Genomic DNA, 20,444 nt, shown 5'->3' with positions numbered 1-20,444 from the left:
ATGTGTACAAGAATCGGGAGGGGGGGGGGGGGTCTTGCCAAACAACTCTGTTCCTTATCGGGCCTTCGCTGCAAGGGATTGGGAACCACATTGGGACAGTTCCTAGGAACTTTTTAAACCAAAGCCCGTTTTGGGTTTGTTTTTAACCAATACCCGTATGGTAAAGGACAAGAACCTTGCCCACACTGCCACCTTGGCGCCCACAAAACCCGCTTCAAAAAGGTAGGACAAATGAGTTTGCCGAAAAGTAGCTGGAGACCGTTTGTCGTTGCTAACATCGTTCTACAAAATACGGCCATATTATCGAGCTACGATTTATCTAGTTCCATAGGGGCGCTTTCTAAATGGAAGCGATGTATTATAAAGAATAATATACGCTGTGCTATGGGGCGGGGGGATTTTGCCCCCGGACAGCACTACTACGACCTATTCAATTTCAAAATTCTAACCGCAACGTGGTTCACGTTCACGCAATTTTAACACGGGTCCCCAGTTTTTCTTTCCATTCCAACTAGACGATAACCCTTGTCGGACCCGGGGTCGTGCACATAAACGAAGGTGAAGAGGTGTATATACCAAATTCATGTTACCCGTATCTCGTCTCGTAGAAAATGATGTAATTACCGCCCAACATTCCTGTGCTGTTTTTACAAATGAAATGAGGGTGTTGGGAGTAACCTGTGCTGGTTATGGAGGGGGCGTGGAAGGTTTCTGTCCAAGAGAAAATCGGGTTTATCCTATTTCTGTGCTGATTTAGAAATGATGCGAGTACGGCGACTTGGTGATGTATTTATGCTCGCTAAACTTGTGGTCCGCACTATCCGTATCGTCACTTGTAGTCTATGATCATTAAATGTAAATGAAGTCCAAATTATTCTAAATGTGTATGTATTAACACATTATATAGGGCTTTCCTATATTAAGGCAAATAGGTGAAACTTGTGATATCAGTTCTCGGTAATGAACTTTCACGATTTTAAGCAGTTTCATGTCACACGTTTTGCACTCTGGCCTTTTAAATGCACATCATAATTTCAAAATGCCACGCCTTACACAAGAAAACAGGAACGGAGCTATTGGCATGCTGGACCAGGGGGTTTTATAGGTAGCCGTCGGCAGACACTTTAATGTCCACCATCGACCATTGCTCGCCTCGGACAACTCTTCCACGCCACTTGAAGAGTTGCCGATCGACCCCGACCTGGAGCGCCACCTGTAACAACCGCTAATCAAGATCGCCACATCCGACTACATCTGCGCAACAGGTTCCAGTTAGCTACAGGAACTGTTGGAACACGGCAACGTCAGATCAGCCCTTCAAACAGTCCGAAGTTTACCTAGCTGCTCTTGGGTTGTCAACTCCCGGTCTCAGTTGGTGGTGGTCCAAGGCAATCTAAACGCTCAACATTATGTTGACGCCATCCTTCGTCTTGTGTCGCTTCCGTTGCTAGCTCAACATGGCGTCCGTCGACAGATGGTTTTCCAGCATGGCAACGCCCGACCCCACACTGCCAAGTTGACAAGGGACTTTCTGAACAATCATGTCCGTGTTATGGATTGGCCCGCTATGTCTCCCGACATGAACCCAATCGAACACCTTTGGGATGAACTTGGACGACGGGTTCGAACTCAAGCCGTGCCACCACGAACTGTTGCAGAGTTGGCACAGGCACTCAAAAACCATTGGCAAACAATCTCTCAGCGTGTAGTGAGACATCTGTGCCAATCCATGCCAAGGCGATTTCATGCATGTGTAAGAGCTCGGGGTAGACATACGCGATATTGACTTCAGCTGACCACTGCTTTGTTTCATGGTTCTGTGACGCTTCGGTTTTGTGCATTTGTAGTGAATTCTTTCATGAAATTATCCAGTTGCTCGTTATCTCGATTTTGTCAATTATTATGTACATATGTTAAAAGTAAATAAAGCAGCTAATAGCCTTTGAATTTGGCATTGCGTTATTAATGGTTTTGGGTATTAAGAGTTTTACGTCCACGTGATGTAGACAAGTTATTGTATATAAGTTTAATAATAATAATAAACATAACAGAATGAAACATTGCAGACAAAGAACGAATAATAATAACTAAAGTCAAGCATATAGGTGTTATACATATTTGAAATCGGCGAAACATACTAAAGATTTTGATAATACAATTAAATATAAATGGATTATAAATATATACATTATTTATATAAATCATTTAGTAAATGGACGTGAATATGGTTATCTACCCTTATTAAAACGAAGGCGAGGCGACTGGTTTGTAGACTTTAGCTACAATCAAGGCTAGGGCAGATAATTTGAAATTGTGGAAACCCTATGGATTAACCCGGGGTATAGTGGAGTAGAACGGAATGATCACATTGGGGATGGGGGCGGGGGTAACTAGCCGAAAACGTCCACCACGACCTCCAGGCTAGTGAGTAAGTGTTTTACGCACTGAGACACCGCGGTCACCTATACTATAAAGCAGCAACACATCAAAGTAAACCAATTTTATTCAATTAGTTATAACAAATAATTGGTAGAAAAGGATATTTTATTAGCAAAACTGCAATCGATACCATCGACATTTGTAGTATATAGAGTATAGATTTTAAGTACAGTATTGGTGTCAGTTATTAACAAATATGTGACAGAACTTGTTAAACACGTTCCAAATATAATTTTATTACAGATCATTGCTATGATAGATGCGTTATGAAGATTTCGAGAAATGGAAGTGACGAACGCAAATGGAAAACGCGATTTATCCTTCTATATAACTGACTGAAGTGACGAGTGATGAACAGATACACGGGCGCATTTCTAATCACTAATAATTCCTTCGAAGACCAAAAGTTGTTATGTGAGGCTGTGAGAGGATATCTGATAATTCAGAATAGTAATTGCATGTCACTAGAAAACGAGAAAAATAGAAAAAAGTCCGTGCATTACTGTGTTTTTATTAAGTATAGAAGGAATAAAAACAAGGAAATGTACGGAATATTTCTATAATTTTTCTCGTTTTCCCTTTTCTAGTGACATTCAATTACTTTTTCGAATTATCAGATAAACAGCATCTGGTGTTCCTGCATCATTGGATAAACCGGCATCTACAGCTGCTCGACGATGCACATTGTGTCGCTTTACATCAAAACAGCGCACAATGTAAATTTATTAGTAAACTGATTTCACTAATTTGCCCAATCTACTGATAGTGGGGAGTCTTCACCAGTAACAATAATAAGAGTGAGAAGTTTACACCAGTGATACTAATTAATTAAAGGACAATATTGGTGCCAGTCATTATCACATATGTGTTAGAGCTGGTTAAACACATTCCACATATACTTTTAACACAGAGATCATTGCTACGATAGCTGAGTAACACAGGTTTCCCGTATCGGAAGTGACGAACGCCAAAGGAAAACACGAGTCACCGCTGATCAATATAACTGACTGAAGCGACGAGTGATAACAGATATACGGCCGAATTTCTGCTCACTAATAATTCCTTTGAAGACCAACAGTTGTTGTGTGAGACTGTGAGAGGACATCTGACAATTCATAAAAAGAATTGACTGCCACTAGATAAGAGAACACGAAAGAAAAACAGAAAAAGTCCGTGCATTACCGTGTTTTTATAAGGTATAGAAGGAATATAAACAAGGGAATGTACGGACTATTTCTATTTTTCTCGTGTCCTCTTATCTAATGACATTCAATTACTTTATTGAATTGTCAGGTATCCTCTTACAGTCCCATACAACAACTGTTGGTCTTCAAAGGAATTATTAGTGAGTAGAAATTCGGCCGTATATCTGTTATCACTCGTCGCTTCAGTCAGTTATAGAGAGCGGCGACTCAGGTTTTCCTTTGGCGTTCGTCACTTCCGATACGGGAAACCTGTATTATTCAGCTATCGTAGCAATGATCTCTGTGTTAAAAATATATTTGGAATGTGTTTAACCAGCTCTAACACATATGTGATAATGACTGGCACCAATATTGTCCTTTAAAACAGACTATCGTCCTACACCCACGGTCTACTAACCTCCTAATTCTTTATCAAAACAATCATATGATGGGAAGGTCCGGTTAAACCATACTAATGTGTGACAGTCGCTTGTTTGTCTGTTCACGGTTTGTGGTTATACCTGGGCCCGGTTCCTTGAAAATTCTTAAAGTCAGCACAAAGTCACGCTTCACTTTTTCTTACGTTAGAAACTTACCGTCCCTAGAAAACTCTCAAGACCATTCTTACGAAAGCACAAGTCAAGTATAAGTCTAAGCACATTGTGACTGGTAAAGTTTACCATAAACTGAGACTACGATTCTCTTGAACGTCATAAAAACAACTTTGGTATGCGAATTGCGTCTTAAATTTGTCGTCTGCTTCATTGACTTCATATATATATATATATGGTTCATTTCGATGCATTTGACATGTCCCCTATACACATATAAAATGTGCCACAAGATAAAAAAACGCAGACACATACAAAATAACAGAATAATTGTGAGAGCGCCTGATCTTAAAGTAGCCTGTGTGTTTGTAGCCTATTGTTTACTAATTGGCAAATAAATAAAATGGTTTCAGGGTAGGCCTAGAAGCGAAATTTTCTATAGCATTCTTAATTTGAAATTTCTTCTGGAGAAGGATTTTCTCTGTCTTGTAATTATCTCTTTGGTATCAAAAGGTGTCGAAAATGCCATCGAATAACTCTACAGTCAGCCATCTTTTTGAAGCAGTGTGAGCGTCGGGCCTTTGGCCCTGACTCTTTGTGAGTCTACTCAGATGTTTTTGTCTCGGTACCTTGCTTGGGACTTGTGCTTAGATTGACTATGTTTAAGAACGAAGTTGTGCTTAAGTTTTTTCTTGGAACGCATAATAACGTTCTTGTGCTTACAATGAAGTCTACTTAAAATCTAAGCCCAAGAACGTTCTTAAGAAATTTCTGGGAACACAAAATAAGGAAGGTTTTCTTAAAATGCAAAATCTACTTAAATCTAAGCACAAGAACGTGCTTAATAATTTTCTAGGAATTGGGCCCAGGACTGTCAATTGGCTGAAATATGGTGCATAGACATAGAGGTAGCTCGGACAGGGGAGTAACATAGGCCTGGTGGCGTTGGCTTTCGGTTTCGGTGTTATACTACTCATGTAGCTATGGGCCATCCGTTAGTTAGTAGTTTTGAGTAATGTGTTAAAAAGTTTATATATTTAAAGTTATAAGCTTCTTGAATGCAGTTTACATATTTTGTTTAGTTTGAATACGGGGATAACAAATTTATATATGCACTGTTTATATTGAATACGGTGTTAAAAATTCAATATATTTCGTAATATTGAATATATTTTCAGCCTTTAGTTATAGATCGATGGAATGCATGGGTATACATTTAGTTATTTTGAATATGGTTAAAAAGTTTACATAATTAAGCTATACCGAATACGGTGTTAACAAGTCGTTATATTTTAGTATTAATACAATTCGGAAACGTTTTATCCATTTATTCATATTGAATAATAATGGTCTATTGAATTATACTGAATACTGTCTTAATTTTAGTTATGTTAGAAAAATTCATAAGAAAACGTACAAATAACTTACAATAGAAATCTACATTATGAAATAGACAATGATATTTACTCACTGTTAACAATAGTGGGATACAAATCGCGCAACATTTTATATAAGCTGTGGTTTAAAATTACCGTGTTAATATCCACTGAAAAAGAAACGGTTAGATACTTGCAGTGAAAGTAACAATATTTCTTATTGTTTTGGTCCAGTATTCAAACAATCTGATTAAAATACAGATCTATGTTTCGTTTCGTTTTTTTTTATACTTTCGATGGCCTACACTACATGAAGACCTGACCAGTTGTACTAGGAGGTCCCGTCAGGGGTCATACGAGCGACTTTGACATTGATTAATCAATCAGCGTTGACGTTGACGTTTCTCGGGGTTTACCCACAGTTCCGAAACAGTTCCGTAACAGACCCCACATCAACTAGAATGCCTGTTATATGACAACTCTTCCAGATCCTAGTGTTGTGAAGCCAAGTAAAACGAAATTTTGAACTATATTGGTATTCAACATGCCTGCTTCGTGACGTAAATACTCATACTCATGAGTTCACGTACATCATGTCCACAAACAATAGTTTTAAATTATTAAAAATTTCACACTATACAACCATTATTATTTTCTCTTCCTTGTACTAAATAACTCTCCTTTATTTGCGGTGTGCATATCTTTAAAATTAATGTTTTGTTCGTTTGATTGTTCCGGTTCGATGTATTTCGAGAAATATTTTTGGAGAAATGTTTTGCAAGATTTGCAGTTGGAAATTTGTTATTCGAGATTTGTTTTTTGTTGTGTGTCTGATGAAATGTACATTATACGCTAACTTTTTGATTTTCTAAAATATATTTTATCTTTATATTAAAATACAATTAAATTAAACAAAAATACAATTTACAAATCTGATATGACAAATGTCTGATTTGTAAAACAAATATTGATTTTGAGATACAAATGTTAATTTTAGTGTACAAATGTCGGAATACGACAACAAATGAAGAAATAAGAATTAAGTGTGGTTTAATGGTCGATAATGACACGTCAAATAAATAAAACATACTAGATAATATTTATGAACAATAATTATTGACTTAGATATATATGAAATTTAAATATTGCAACATAATAATCTGCAAATCTTACTACGATCATTGGAACTGGCTTCCATTTTATTCGACATGATGTAAGGTTACTAGTTCAAAAAGTGGACATGGACCATAACGGTTCATAAGTGAAATGAAATGAAATGAAATGGGGTTTAACGTCCTACTGTTCTGCTCCTAACCTGGGCTAATGAAGACGGGCATACAGTGTGCTATGAGGGAAATTTTGCCCGGACAGCGGCACTACGGCCTACTCTTATATCGAATTCCAACTGCCAAGGGATCTTTTACGTGCACGCCAATGTGTAAACGGTACCTCGGTTTTTCGTCCCATCCGAACGACTAGACAGCTTTCCTTGTCAGCCCCTCCGTCCTGCATCACTGACAAGGGAGAACCACGCCGGAAAATCTGGATGAACTTTCTCGGCCAATGCAGGGATCGAACACCCGACCTCCAGGCTAGCGAGCTAGCGTCTTACCCACTTAGCCACGTGATCCCCATAACGGTTCACAACAACTTATAACATATCAAATATATGTATACTACATTTTTGTTTTACGGATGTAATAATAATCAGATGTACACGATTTTGAAAGGATTCACCATCATTGTATACGTAGCATTCTACTGGCCCAGACTAAGCTCCGTGTTTCAATGTTAGCCTAAACAAAATCAAAAGAATGTCCACGAAATAATAAAATTGGTAAAATAATGACTAAGCTTATCGCCAATGTTTATTTTTATTACAGGGATGTAATACGGCTGCGCCACTTTAAACCCTCCCCAGTGACTCAGTGAAACAGACGTTGTTTCGCTAACCTGGAGGTCCCGTGTTCAATCCCTGCGTTGGCCGAGGAATTCCCTTGTCAGTGATGAAGGACGCGGAACAGAGGGTCTGGCAATGGATAACGTATAGTCGTTCGGATGGAACGAAAATCTGAGACCCCGTGTACATACTGGTGTGCACGTTAAAGATACATTGGCATTTGGAATTCGATTTAAGAATCGACCGTAGCGCCACTCTCTGGACAAAATTTCCTTTATAACTCACTGTATGGAATAAGCCCGTTTACATTAGCCCAGTCGGAGCAGAACAGTGGTATGTTAAACCACATTTCATTTCATTACTAATCACCAATGCTCCAAGTTTAAAGCGCGCGTCAAACGTTAGCCACCCCTGGTTTAAAGTCTCCTATCTGTTGCACAGGCAGGTATTGTGTATTTTTTATTCTGTATTATAATAAAGTACAATGGATATAATTAGGTATATAGTCGTGTAAATAAATACAAATTCCGGTATTTCATTAAAAGCTCACTTCTCCTAAATATCAGTGAATACGAGCACGTTGAGGTAATTTGTAATTTTATTCTGTATAAAAATAAAGTACAATGAACATAATTAGGTATATAGTCGTGTAAATAAACACACGTTCCAATATTTCATTTAAAGACTTGCGTCTCATAAAAACCAACGAATTCGTGAACGAGCAGGTAAATGATATTATTGTGTTACAATATACTACAATTCATACAATTAGTCGTGTAAATAAACGCACGTTTGTATATTAAATATATATATTATTAAATGTGACAGAATGCCACGCGTTAATTATATCAATTATACACAAATAAAATAACCTGACTGTCTATATTACTAATATCATATTTTGTTCTAAATTTGAACATTGTACCAATATCGTTTGTTAATGAAATAGTATAAATTGAAATGTTGGTGTTACAAAACGACATATTTGTGTTAATCGTTTAACCCAGTAGCAGATTACATTTCTACAGCTGCAATATTATGAGGAATTTTCAGGTAGGAAACCTTTATATTAAAGATGCATTGTGTAAGAGCTAAATCTTGCATGTCTTTATTTTGGCTTCAAATGTTATATAAATGTTTTAGTTAGACATTATTGCACATGGCAAGCCCATGGCCAACTCTCCAGATTATCGGATGGTCGCGATTGTCAATGGGTGAAAAGCGGTCGCCATTTAATAATTTACTTCTAAAATGGATAATCGAGACTTTGTTTGTTATGGTAACAATAATGGCACTTGACTGAAATATTCAATGTATTCAGTTTTCATGATCTATTTTGGAATATTATAGCAAGAACGGCCAGCTCTTTGTCTAAATCTTTAGATTTAAGTCCAGTGATTTATTTCTTTAAGCACCGTGTTTGATATGATATGATTGGCTTGTTGTGTACATGTATATATATTTATGTATAATGGCAATGGCGCACGACTCCAGTTTACGTCAAAGAATATGATTTCTCGTTACGAAATACTCCCAAAATTTGAAATATATCGGGTTTAACAGCCTACTCTTCTGCTCCATCGGGTCTTATGAAGACGGCTGAGGGAAATGTGGCGGTAAGGCATACCCTCGTTTCAAATTGTACAAGGGACCTCGTCTTTTTGTTCCATCCAAACGACTAGACATTGTTACTTGGCCAGGCCCTCTGCACAACTGACAACGGCGAACCACGCTGGAAAATGCCGGGGCGCTTACTCAGCCAACATCGGGATCTCCAGTCTAGCGAGCTAATGCCTCACTCACTAATCCACACCTACCCCCATGGCGACCAAAAAGGAACAAATCAGAAGTCAATGAATGCAAACCGTCAAGTATGTGAAGTGTATTACTCGATGGGCGTTCCGATATTAAACTAGCATTCCTTTGCGTGAACCTCAGACGGGCCTGAATTGAGCAATATACAATAATGTAAATTGAATTTCTACTAGACGCATCAGTCCAAAAATGGTTCGATTCAATGCAGTGTTTACACAGATATGATGAACTGAAATTCGTCGATCTATGCTGTTCAAGATGTAAATGGTACTCCGCCATGTCTACGTTTCGCGATATACTATGACGGTCCTGCTTAAATTTGACTGAATCCAAGTCGGGAAATTATCTAGCGTTGGTATTTTGAATTTCTTTTAATAACTAAATGTTAATTAATCCCGAGTATTAGCATGGATTAGGTCGTAAGAAAATGGACATTTTCCGAAACATGCAATTAATAATGTACTACAGTGGAATCTGTCACTTCCGACATTGTACGGGATCTTTAAATATGTTGGATTACACACCATGACGGAATGCACAAAAGACCGGTATAATCAATTTCGGAATTGCACGTCGCTGACAGGTTGATATAAATACAGCCCAATCGTATAATGACCCAAATTAAGAGATAATGCTAAATAGGACTACAATTGCCATAATTTTTACAAATATTATTTGTTTTTATTATAGGTTACTGTGTGTATGGTACTTATCAGTACAGTATTCTCTAATTCAATAGATATTCGTCACAGAGCAAAACGACAGGCTATCTATCCTTATAGTTACGGTGGATATGTCGCAACTGCAGCTAATCCTGCAGCCCAACGGTATCCCACGAACGTTAATGCAGCTCAATATGCTACATCTGTAGGAAATCCAGCCAACTTGTATACTTCGTACAGCTCTATGGCAACCAACCAAGCTCCCCAGACAGTCAATGTCCAGCAATATTTATCTAATGTCAACCAAGCTCAACCTCAAGCAAACTTTGCTTATCTGAATTATGCCACAACGGGTAACGCGGCTGCACAAACGACAGCGAATGCAGCAGCTGTTAACGCACAAGCAAACAACGCAGGTGGTGGGAAACAGCAAACGAATAAAAACAATGCAGCGACAGCTTCAAATGTCCAACAAGCCACGGCTGTTAACTCTAATGTGAACACGGCAGCCAATATGCAACAGGTTCAGGCAAACGTTGTAGCTTCCGCAAACCAGCAGGCACCAACCGGTACGACTTATGTATACAATAACGCAGCTGCCAACCCAGGGCAATACTTAGCTAATGCTGCCCTTGCTAATTACGTCGCAGCAGTTACAGCAACAAACCAAGGCGTTTCTACATATGCTAATGTCGCAGGCGCTACTAACACAGCTAATCAACAGGTAAATGGTGCTAATGCTGCTAATCAGCAAGTTAATGCTGCAAATCGACAAGTTAATGCTGTCAACCAACAAGTTAATGCTGCTAATCAACAAGTTAATGCTGTCAACCAACAAGTTAATGCTGCCAACCAACAAGTTAACAGTGTTAATTACGCTGCTGTAGTGAGAAATGCCGCCGGAAATCAACAATCCTCCTCAGCAGTGACAGCAGGTCAGCCATCGTACACTTCGTATGCTAATGTGCCAGTAAATCCCTTGATGGCTTACGTAGCTTATGCATCACCCAACACAGCTGTAACATCATCAAATGCTGCTAGAAACACGGTATAATAGATAATTATGTATTTGAACTCTATTTCTTTAAAATAGTGATATGCTGACTCCTAAATGCGGCTAGAAACTCCTAGCTTATGCATGACCGAATACAGCTGTGACATCCCTATCTGCGACTGGAAACACCGTGTAATGAATAATTATATAGTTGAACCCTTCATGATATATACATATCCGTGTATAGTGTATTTTAAATGCTAAATACTGAAACATTGTTCCTCATGAAAAGTGTAAATGTTTTGCTTCATTAATTTTTGTCTATTTTTTTCTATCAATAATTAAAACACCAAGGCCATTTGAACCGACATGTCGCTTGGTTCCTTGAAACCATGTTGTAAAGACATTTTCCATTAACGACATAAACATTCTATGTGCACAAAGATTGAGATAGCTAAGCTACTCCCCGATACGCAAGTCAACAGCGTTAAAAAGATGGCAATACCGAAAACTAAGTCAAATCCAGCAGAACAAGTAGGTTATTTCCTGGATTGATATAGTTGTGTGCAATCTGGTGCTATTTAATGACTTACTACTAAACAAATGAAGATAGACACATGCCATACAATATGCCATGAGGAACACTTTGCCCTGACAGGGACACAACGGCCTATTATTATTTCAAATTACGGAGATTTTAACATGCTTCCGGGGATATATACCGGACCTTGAATATCCGCCCACACGTCTTGCACCACTTACGAGGGGCAACCAAGCTAGAAAACCCTGGAACCCCGAAACATCCTGATTAGGGAGCAACGCCTTCCCCACTTATTCAACGTTTCTAACAGCGTGTGGGGGTGTATTGTGGGGTTGGTGAGAGGTTGATTTGTATTAAACTCATTTAGATTAAATTTGGTTCCACAGTGACTCTCTAGTAAATTCAAATATGCGCAAGGAAAAACCGATATATAAACGGATACTAGCCTACAGTAAAGTCGGATTCGCGGCGGACTGTAGTCTATTCTTAAGATGGACTAAATTACGACAATTTGCGACCACTCGGTTACCAATCTGTTACGAGGTGGGGGCTAGGTGGCCGAATGGTTTAAAACGTGGCGTTAAATCACAGAGTCTGTCTATGCGTCAGGTGGAGCTTGGATTCCCTGCTTGTACGTGACAAGGAGTACGATCGCCTCTTCAACCTCCTGGGTTTTCCCCGGGTCCTGCGGTTTCCTCCCACTGCTAAAAACCCCTGTTCGCAAACGAATTATTGAAGAAAAATTAAACCATATGTTAGTCCCGAAATGAATGAACACCAGGACCCCCTGTCCGCCTCTCCATTATTTTTGTTTTAATCTATGAAAAATAAAAAAATCTAATTGCAGCACAGCTAGACAGGTCTTTGTTGATTTATATTATTTGGGGAAATATGTTTTATTAGATATATCTAAAACAATTATATCTAAATAAGCTTTGTTGTATACTTGCATTTTAAGTATTTAGGTATGTCAATATTAGTTTAAATTTTAAAAGGTACTGTGTTTTTACGATCAGTCCGATCATCCGGTTTCATTTCATTGAGAACATCTTCAGTTCCTTTGAGAAATAAAACAAAGCAATTTTGCACAGGATTCAACATATATCATCATGATATCTTAACAATCCGAAAGAATAATGTAAAATAGGTCCTAATCGCCATAATCATCTTCAAGTTGTACTTTAAATATCTTAAATTCTTCTAGAAGTTCATCATCATTATACAAAGCACAATATTGGTAATTATACTGACTATAATCATCATCTCTATCCTTATCTATATCATAACCATCATAATCATTATCATCATCATCATTACAACCATCATCAATATTAAAGACATTGTAATCTTTAGGATGAAGAACATCTTTTAACAGAAGAAAATCGTTTAACTCTCTGGGCAGGTCTAGCTCTTTCACCTTTTCTTGTATTCCAAAGACAAGATTATGTCTGATGTGTTTCCTGCACAGAGCCTTAAGAGATAAGGTATCACCTACATTACTCGCATCACGATCAAAAGCATACGGATGACAATCGTCAGGAACACGAATGTCTGTCAATCGAAGAAACTGATTAAGTGCTGGATGGCGTTCTAGATACGTTACTAATTTCTGTAGTCCCCATACAAGATTCTGCCTGATAATTCTTCGACACCGGGACTTAAGAGACAAATTATTATGGAAAATATTAAGTCGTTCTTTATGCCGAGAGGACATAGCTTCATCGTGATAAGCCGACTTGTCATCCGCATCAAAATCCATAACCGATATAATCTCTTCTTTCGGGGCACCACTGAGATATAAAAGTTTTCTCAGTTCATCTCTCTCTTTGATGTTTAATTCATCCACACTAATTTGCTTGTAACTACATTTTACTGATGATGTAACTAGCGTCTGAAGGGACGCATTCTCTGCAACTAAATATCTGATAAAACGAACAACATCCCGTGGCGTCCAGAAAATTGGAAAACACAGGGCGGCTTGAATAATTGTATTACCATCGACACAGGGTAAATTGAGAATATCACGATTGCCATTGGATATAAGTAATTTAAAACACGCCAGATCAAAGACATTTTTATAAATATCAAGGTATTGTAGAGCAGATTTGCCCGAAGAATTGATGATATTAACCATTGCACCGGCTTTAAGCAACTTTTTAATCATAACTCTATCATTTTTCATTGCTGCCATCATCAAAACAGTTCTACCACCGATATCCTTAAGGTTTACATCAATACCAACAGCACCCAGTAAAATATCAACACACTCCATGTATATCGGATATATTTGTCTACAATAATTCCGAACAACATCATATAATTGTCTTTCATTTAAGCCATTTTTGTACATCGAAAATCCAATGATGCAAAGATGGAGAGCTGTGTGACCCTGATTATTCTGTGCATTGATATTTAGTTCAGGATGACGTGTGAACAATGCTAAATATTTACTATTCAATAACAGGGCGGCTATCATAGTAGGTGTATTGGTGTTAGAACATGGATGGTTTATGTCTAGCTCGTTATTAAACAAATAGTTAAACTTGTCTAGAGAATAATTAAAGTTTACTCTAGCTAACAGATGTAGCATATTTTCTTCTTCGTCCGTGGTGCCTTTGATAACCATTTTGAATCCAAGATAATAAAGGAAAACATCACGTCGTTTATACCTGAGAATTTGACGAAGTAACTTAATTCCATTTTTAGCTGAAAACAGTTCTGCGCCCGAATCCACCAGGAGTATAAAAATATTATAACAGTCCGAAAAGTGATGTTTAACACAGTAGCTACATGCCGTTTCGCCATTATTATCGACTAGATTTACATCCGAACCTTGTAACGTCAGTAGATTAATAAGTCTGATATCTGCTTGTCTTTCCAGGAAAAACATTAATAGACTCTTGCCCTCTTTGTTTCGATGATTCACATTACAACCGTTTTCTATTAAAAGTTGTATTAATTTGATCTTTAAAATTGCAAACTCATCTTCCTTTTTTGGCTTATGTACGGAACCTTGTTTATGAACTACATAGAACAACGGCGTATTGCCTTCGTCGTTGGATTGGTTTACAGCAACGCCTAGGTTTATTAAAGTTTGAATAATTTGTACATATTTATCTTCATCCACTGCTCTAACATCTTTCAATCTTAAAGAACACAAAAAATGGTGAAGGATATTGTATCCACATCTGTCTACCAAATGTACATCAGCACCATTGTCTATTAGATATATAACAACGTTTAATAATCCGTCCCTGGCTGCTAAATAGAGGACTGGCTTCAGTTTTTTTTGAGCTGATAGTATCTGCACCGTCTCTTCTATGTTTCCACACTTATCAGCATTGCGTAGAGTGAATAATAGCCTGGAAAATAATTTGTTTTTTATCTTTAAAAAATACATCATAACATAGTATCCATTTCGATTTTCATGTTGACATCACTTAAACTTGACTTGCATCTAAACACTTGACTTCCCAATTTAATGAATTTTGTCCATTACTTCTGCCGAGGGGCAGGAGGATGGTGCCTCGAATATACATTTCAATGGCACCCATTTCAATCAAAGAGTGGAAATAAAATGGAGATTTTGAAAATTGAATAAATGACTTTTGACTTTGTTGTACAAGCTGATCTACTTAATTTGAATAAAAAGTTTATTTCATCCGATGTTACATATTTATAATGTCTTCCGTTCTCAGCTGGGCCTGCAGCCAAAATTTCTAGCTTGCTTAGAAGCACAATTCCGCTACACGATCCTCCCTAATAAACAAACTATACATTTTTGGAAAGCTTATAACACCAGGAACACAAATCCAGAGAGTTCCAAACAAAATGTTTGCACTAACTCGATTTAGGGCCAGATGAAACGTATGATAATTTTCAAGTAAATGCTTAAATTTATACTAACAATTGTGAATTGACACAAAATTAAATATTGGTGAAAACACCCAATGCCTTCATCCTCGGAAAAGAATATGCTATTGGTTAAATTTTGATTTAAATCAAACTGCAGAAAATATAATGGACAAGGGAACAGCATTCCAGGTGTGTGTTGACTGCTGATGCTGTATGACGCACAAGACCATGTGTGAGCACACAAGCGGATCGCCTAGTCTGATGAGCAAGGATATATCTTTTACATTGGTTGAGCAATATGTCTATGAAATAATGGAGACAAGACTCTGTCCGTATTTTTGTAAATTGCATTGAAACCACGTGATTTTTTCCACTAAAACATAAACCCACACCCACATACCCTTTCAATTAGACCCTACATTATTTTTACTACAGGTAGCTGTAAAATTTCTTTAAAAACCTAAACAAAATGAAATGAAAATGAAAAACAAAGTCAAAATCAAAAGTAAATTAAAAGCAGAAGTTCAACCAAAAGCAAAATTAAAGTGAAGTATTAAAATGACTAAAAGGCAGCATTCTGCCCGGATCAGTAATGTTTTCGGTTGGATATATATATTGTGTTCGCAAATCTTGTTAAATTCTGAATGGTAACGATAGGCCACCATACAAATGCCTGCCGTTCAACATAGAATTCACCGACGAAGTTAATTGATTAGAAATTACAATAAACATTAATTTTAAAAATGTAATATTAATCACCTTATATTCATTCATATTACAATCATACGTGATTTTAGACCCAATTTTGTCTATTTTAAGGTTCCAAAATATAAAGTCATACGCCAATTAACTCAGTTATCATTTAGCCTCTAACCTGTGACACAAAACACCCTCTTCGATTTTAGATTAAACACGGAACAAAGATAGTCACTCATAAGGAGGGAAACCGATAAATATTTGTGACTTTCCTGCTGCCCATGTATTCATGTGAACAATTCGCCGTATCACGATGTCCTGTTCAGTATGATATGATTTATACGATGACTTTGTGTAGTAAACGCTAGATAACATAATAAGTAGTTCCTTTGATCCGATTTGCGAAAAGAAAACAACGACGCGAGAACAGAATACAGCGCTAAACGTACGCCAATAATACAGCGAGCCAACTACATAACTTCTAGTTTTAATAAAACATCTGTACATCTGTAATAATGTACATCTTCATTATCCCGGTTGATACTGAACAGTTAGGAATTACTTTTGTTTTACATTTCAAATTACTTTTAAAAATGATTTTAGTTTTCATTTGTGTTTTGATTTTAATTTACATTTTGGTTTTACTTTTACTTTTATTTTTGCTTTTGATTTAATTTTTAGTTATGATTTAACTTTTGCTTTTGGTTGAACTTTTGCTTTTAATTTACTTTTGATTTTGACTTTGTTTTTCATTTTCATTTTCATTTTATTTTATTTAGGTTTTTAAAGAAATTTTGTTAAATCCTGAATGATAAGTTAGAACCGGGCAAATAGATCAGAATTAATATTATATTTAATGGAGAAATTAGCGGTGGTATTGTTGAGCTTACATGGAGACAGAGACCAATCAGACGTTCCGGAACTGCATTCCACTGCACACGATTGCAATTCTCTAAATTAGGGACGTTCCAGACTCCCTGGTAATTGTCCACCATTTGGTATTAATATTTGTATTCAAGGGAGACAACTACATTGAAAGGTCGTGATCAATGGGAGACCGTCTACTGGCACCATTACCCCAATCTGATATTCGTGTCCTTTTTATTTCCCTCTTTGTATTTGATTGCTCAACGCCTATAAGAAGTTATTACAAATAGTAATGCATACTTACTCGGTTAAATCAGCCCCTCTCGGTTCCATTCTGTTTGACATATCTGAAATGAAATGAAATATGATTTAGATCCCCTGAGTTTGGCATCCACTCAACATAAACTAAGTCATTTCAGAACTAACGTATGGTATTATTATTGGGGTGTATTTCTATAGCGCAACTTTCACAAAAGTGCTCAGATGCGCTTTACAATTCAATAAAATTGCCAAGTGATAGTTTAGGGGCTTTATAGCGAACAACTTTTCTCCAGCTGATGACTCCAGTCATCATTTATCACTTCTTGAGCGGAATTGATGGATGGGTCGATTTTGAAATAACACGTGGGATGGATAGATATACTATAGCCAAACCATTTAGATATTTGAAGGTTAATAGTAGGATTTTATAGTCTTTTCTGTAAGTAATAGGTGGCCAGTGGAGGTTAAATAATATTAGTGTTATATTATATATTATACGTCAATAACAAAGCTATATTTAGTACAGTACTTTGAATGAAATGTGGTTTCGAATACCCGGTTGTACGTGACAAGGAGTAGGGTCGCCTGTCCAACCTCGTGGGTTTTCTCCGGGTCCTCCGGTTTCCTCCCACTGCTAAAGACCCCTACGCACAAACAAATTATTGAAATAACATTAAAACCATATGTTAGTCCCGAAATGACCTAGTTTGTGTCGAGTGGACGTTAAACCCCATTTCCCTCCTTCTCGTGAATGAAATGTAGGTCACCACTGTTATCAGATGTATAGAATACGTCAATAACTAAGCTATGAATAAGACTAATAACACCCCGCCCCCACTTCCGCCCGTTGACTTCAATTTTAAATCCGTGACAATTTCTGGGCATATAACAAGTATTTGAACATTCCGAGGATTTCAATCTTTATAACCACAAAGAGCGCAACATGTCACAATCATCTGTTAAAATATTGAATGGTGTGACGCTTTCGATGGGGTTTTTCTAGACCCGGTCAAAACATTGTATAGGCTGTGACGTCAGTTTCGTAGGTGATTTCCCTAGTTCGTGTCAATTTACTTCATTCTTCTTCCACCTCAAAATCATAAAATGTTAAGTCCTATCACTTTCTGTGGCTCTAGTCCAAATATTCAACAAGAATTGCCTTGTCAAAGGGGGTGGGGTGGGGAGGGAGAATAAATTGCTATTAATAGACGGACTACAAGGGAAACAATTACTAGTTCTCGTCCTGTATACACACATATATAATATCAACAGGTCGCCAATACATTGATATAGTAATACACTGTATATATACCGTATATAATAACACACACACACGCCATGTTAACATGGTAAATATCATGATATTAGTAACATACCTTGGAGTTTTAAGATATCAATAACCATTTACAACGTAGTCTTTATTTGTCCAATTTCCAGTACACAGATAAATGGGGTTTTCCCCCACTTGTTTATGCGCATGCCCATAATGTCAATTATTAAAGTGCTGGTGTCATTTTAGCTAATACGCAATTAAAAAAGATTTAAAGTTCTACTTTTCTGCTCCTGGTGGACTAATGAAGACGGGTATATGCTATACAGTGTACAATGAGGACGATTTTGCCCAAACAGCGGCACTACATCATATTTTGTATCTTATAACTAATTCCATCTGCCAGGGGTTCTTCGTGTACACCATCCCAGCGAATATACGGCGCCCCGAGTCAGACCCTCCGCCCCGGAACCACACCGGAAAATCCAAATGTACTTTCTAAGCCATCACCGGGATCGAACACTGGCCCTCCAGGTTAGGGGTCCAAAGTTAATATGTACATGTATCGTATAAAAAGTTAATATTTGGCACATTACTCACATTAAGTTTTGTTTATATCAGTACTTATGTTAGGGTTGTCCACGGCCAGAAAAATACAATAAACAAGCTATATTTAGGGCTTTTTTTAATATATATGATAAGACTTACCATTAAAAACATTATTCATAAATCATTAAAGTATTGCTAAGTTGGATTTTAATGTGATGTAACCGTTTAAATATTTGGTTTTTTTTAAAACTTGTTCAAACGTTGGCCGGCAAAGGTGCGTTATTTGCGTAACGTCCTTGTTGAATAAGTATGCCAATAATAATATATAATATAAAAAAGACGGTATGTGAAATTATATACGTATGTATAACATCAACGATAAATAAATTCATTATTTATACATTTGGATTATGACGTACGTGACTCTTAAATTTTTTAATAACAAGAAGCCATTTTATGAAGGATGTTTCACACGTATTCCTGCTATATATATTACAGCCGTGAATACAGAAACTTCAATGTGTGTAGTAATTCCAAACGTCTTTGTTGTGTTCCCTTCATGATCGTAAATATAACTACAGGTTGTTCGTTTCTACAACTTTATTATTAAACCCGCTTTGCCTCAATGTTCCTCGTCCTCAATAATATAGCTATTGATGGCTGACCTGAAAGTCTGGGTGAGCTCTCCTGAATTTCGCTCAGCGACCTCTTTTATAACACCCCAATTCCTGGGCCTTGGTGTTAATTCCTTCCCAAATATGGAATAAACATCTCCATACCCCATTCTCTTATTTGGTCTACCAAACACATGTCATAAACAAGATAGTATTTGATGGATAATTTGACAATGGAAAGGACATAACCAGTGTTATATACAAACACATCAGTCAATTTCATTTGAGTGCGTGAAATTTGGCTTTATAAAAAGCGTGAATCTAATAATTAGTTAAAGATACAATATGGTCGCAAAGACCATAGTACCACATGTGGTCCAATATGGCCTACCGTAGGTGACTTACCTAAATCACAAATCCCAAACAACAAATCAATTGTCGCGTGGTATGGGGGACTCGCGTTCCCAGAGAAAATTTTGAAAATTTAACCGCCGCAAATGCGTTAATTTTTTTTTTTGCTATTCTAGCCTGTGAATTGTATGGACAGTGGAAACTTTCCATCGGGAGTGTTAGACGTATTATTTAATTTTTAACCCAGAATTAAATGTTTACCAAATTATAGCTGATTTCATGTATCAACTTATCAGTCAATTTACGTGAGATATGCCTTGTCTATGAATATGAAAACAATAACCGGCCAAGGGCAAATTATTAATATAACGCTGAGATTTGATTAACTATATTTTGCATATATACTATTCAAAAAATATTTGATTTTTAAGTGTTATTAAAGTCACCTAATGAAACTGACGAAGAAACAAATGACAAAATGAAATGAAGTTCACATTCATCGATTTATTCCAAATGATC

The 20,444-nt window shown here is 37.0% G+C and overlaps 3 protein-coding genes across 3 annotated transcripts in view; 2 read left to right on the top strand and 1 right to left on the bottom strand.

Moving 5' to 3' along the window:
* The window catches only part of LOC126816614 (3-oxoacyl-[acyl-carrier-protein] reductase FabG), a 121,726-nt gene that overhangs the window by 28,497 nt on the left and 72,785 nt on the right, over positions 1–20,444 (top strand). The window lies entirely within an intron of this gene.
* LOC126816576 (probable cell-surface antigen I/II) lies at positions 8,397–11,851 on the top strand. The gene is made up of 2 exons (XM_050543257.2): positions 8,397–8,503; positions 9,956–11,851. The coding sequence occupies exons 1-2, from the start codon at positions 8,489–8,491 to the stop codon at positions 10,979–10,981; spliced, it is 1,041 nt and encodes a 346-aa protein (XP_050399214.1). The 5' UTR covers positions 8,397–8,488; the 3' UTR covers positions 10,982–11,851.
* Positions 12,304–18,645, bottom strand: LOC126816442 (putative ankyrin repeat protein RF_0381). The gene is made up of 3 exons (XM_050543022.2): positions 18,518–18,645; positions 17,185–17,227; positions 12,304–14,824 (listed from the first exon to the last, which is right to left on the bottom strand). The coding sequence occupies exons 1-3, from the start codon at positions 18,543–18,545 to the stop codon at positions 12,613–12,615; spliced, it is 2,283 nt and encodes a 760-aa protein (XP_050398979.1). The 5' UTR covers positions 18,546–18,645; the 3' UTR covers positions 12,304–12,612.

The sequence above is a fragment of the Patella vulgata genome, chromosome 1 (assembly GCF_932274485.2).
Source record: "Patella vulgata chromosome 1, xgPatVulg1.2, whole genome shotgun sequence".
Lineage (NCBI taxonomy): Eukaryota > Metazoa > Mollusca > Gastropoda > Patellidae > Patella > Patella vulgata.
Note: the sequence above shows the minus strand (reverse complement) of the source record. Positions and strands in the feature narration are given on the sequence as shown.

What these genes read in the sequence shown, in the direction of transcription:
- LOC126816442 (XM_050543022.2), bottom strand. Translation starts at nt 18,545, where the DNA reads ATGGTTATTGATATCTTAAAACTCCAAG. An exon ending in TGATATCTTAAAACTCCAAG is followed by an intron (nt 17,228 to 18,517) that starts GTATGTTACTAA and finishes ATTTCATTTCAG; the next exon opens with ATATGTCAAACAGAATGGAA. An exon ending in AGAGGGGCTGATTTAACCGA is followed by an intron (nt 14,825 to 17,184) that starts GTAAGTATGCAT and finishes ATTATTTTCCAG; the next exon opens with GCTATTATTCACTCTACGCA.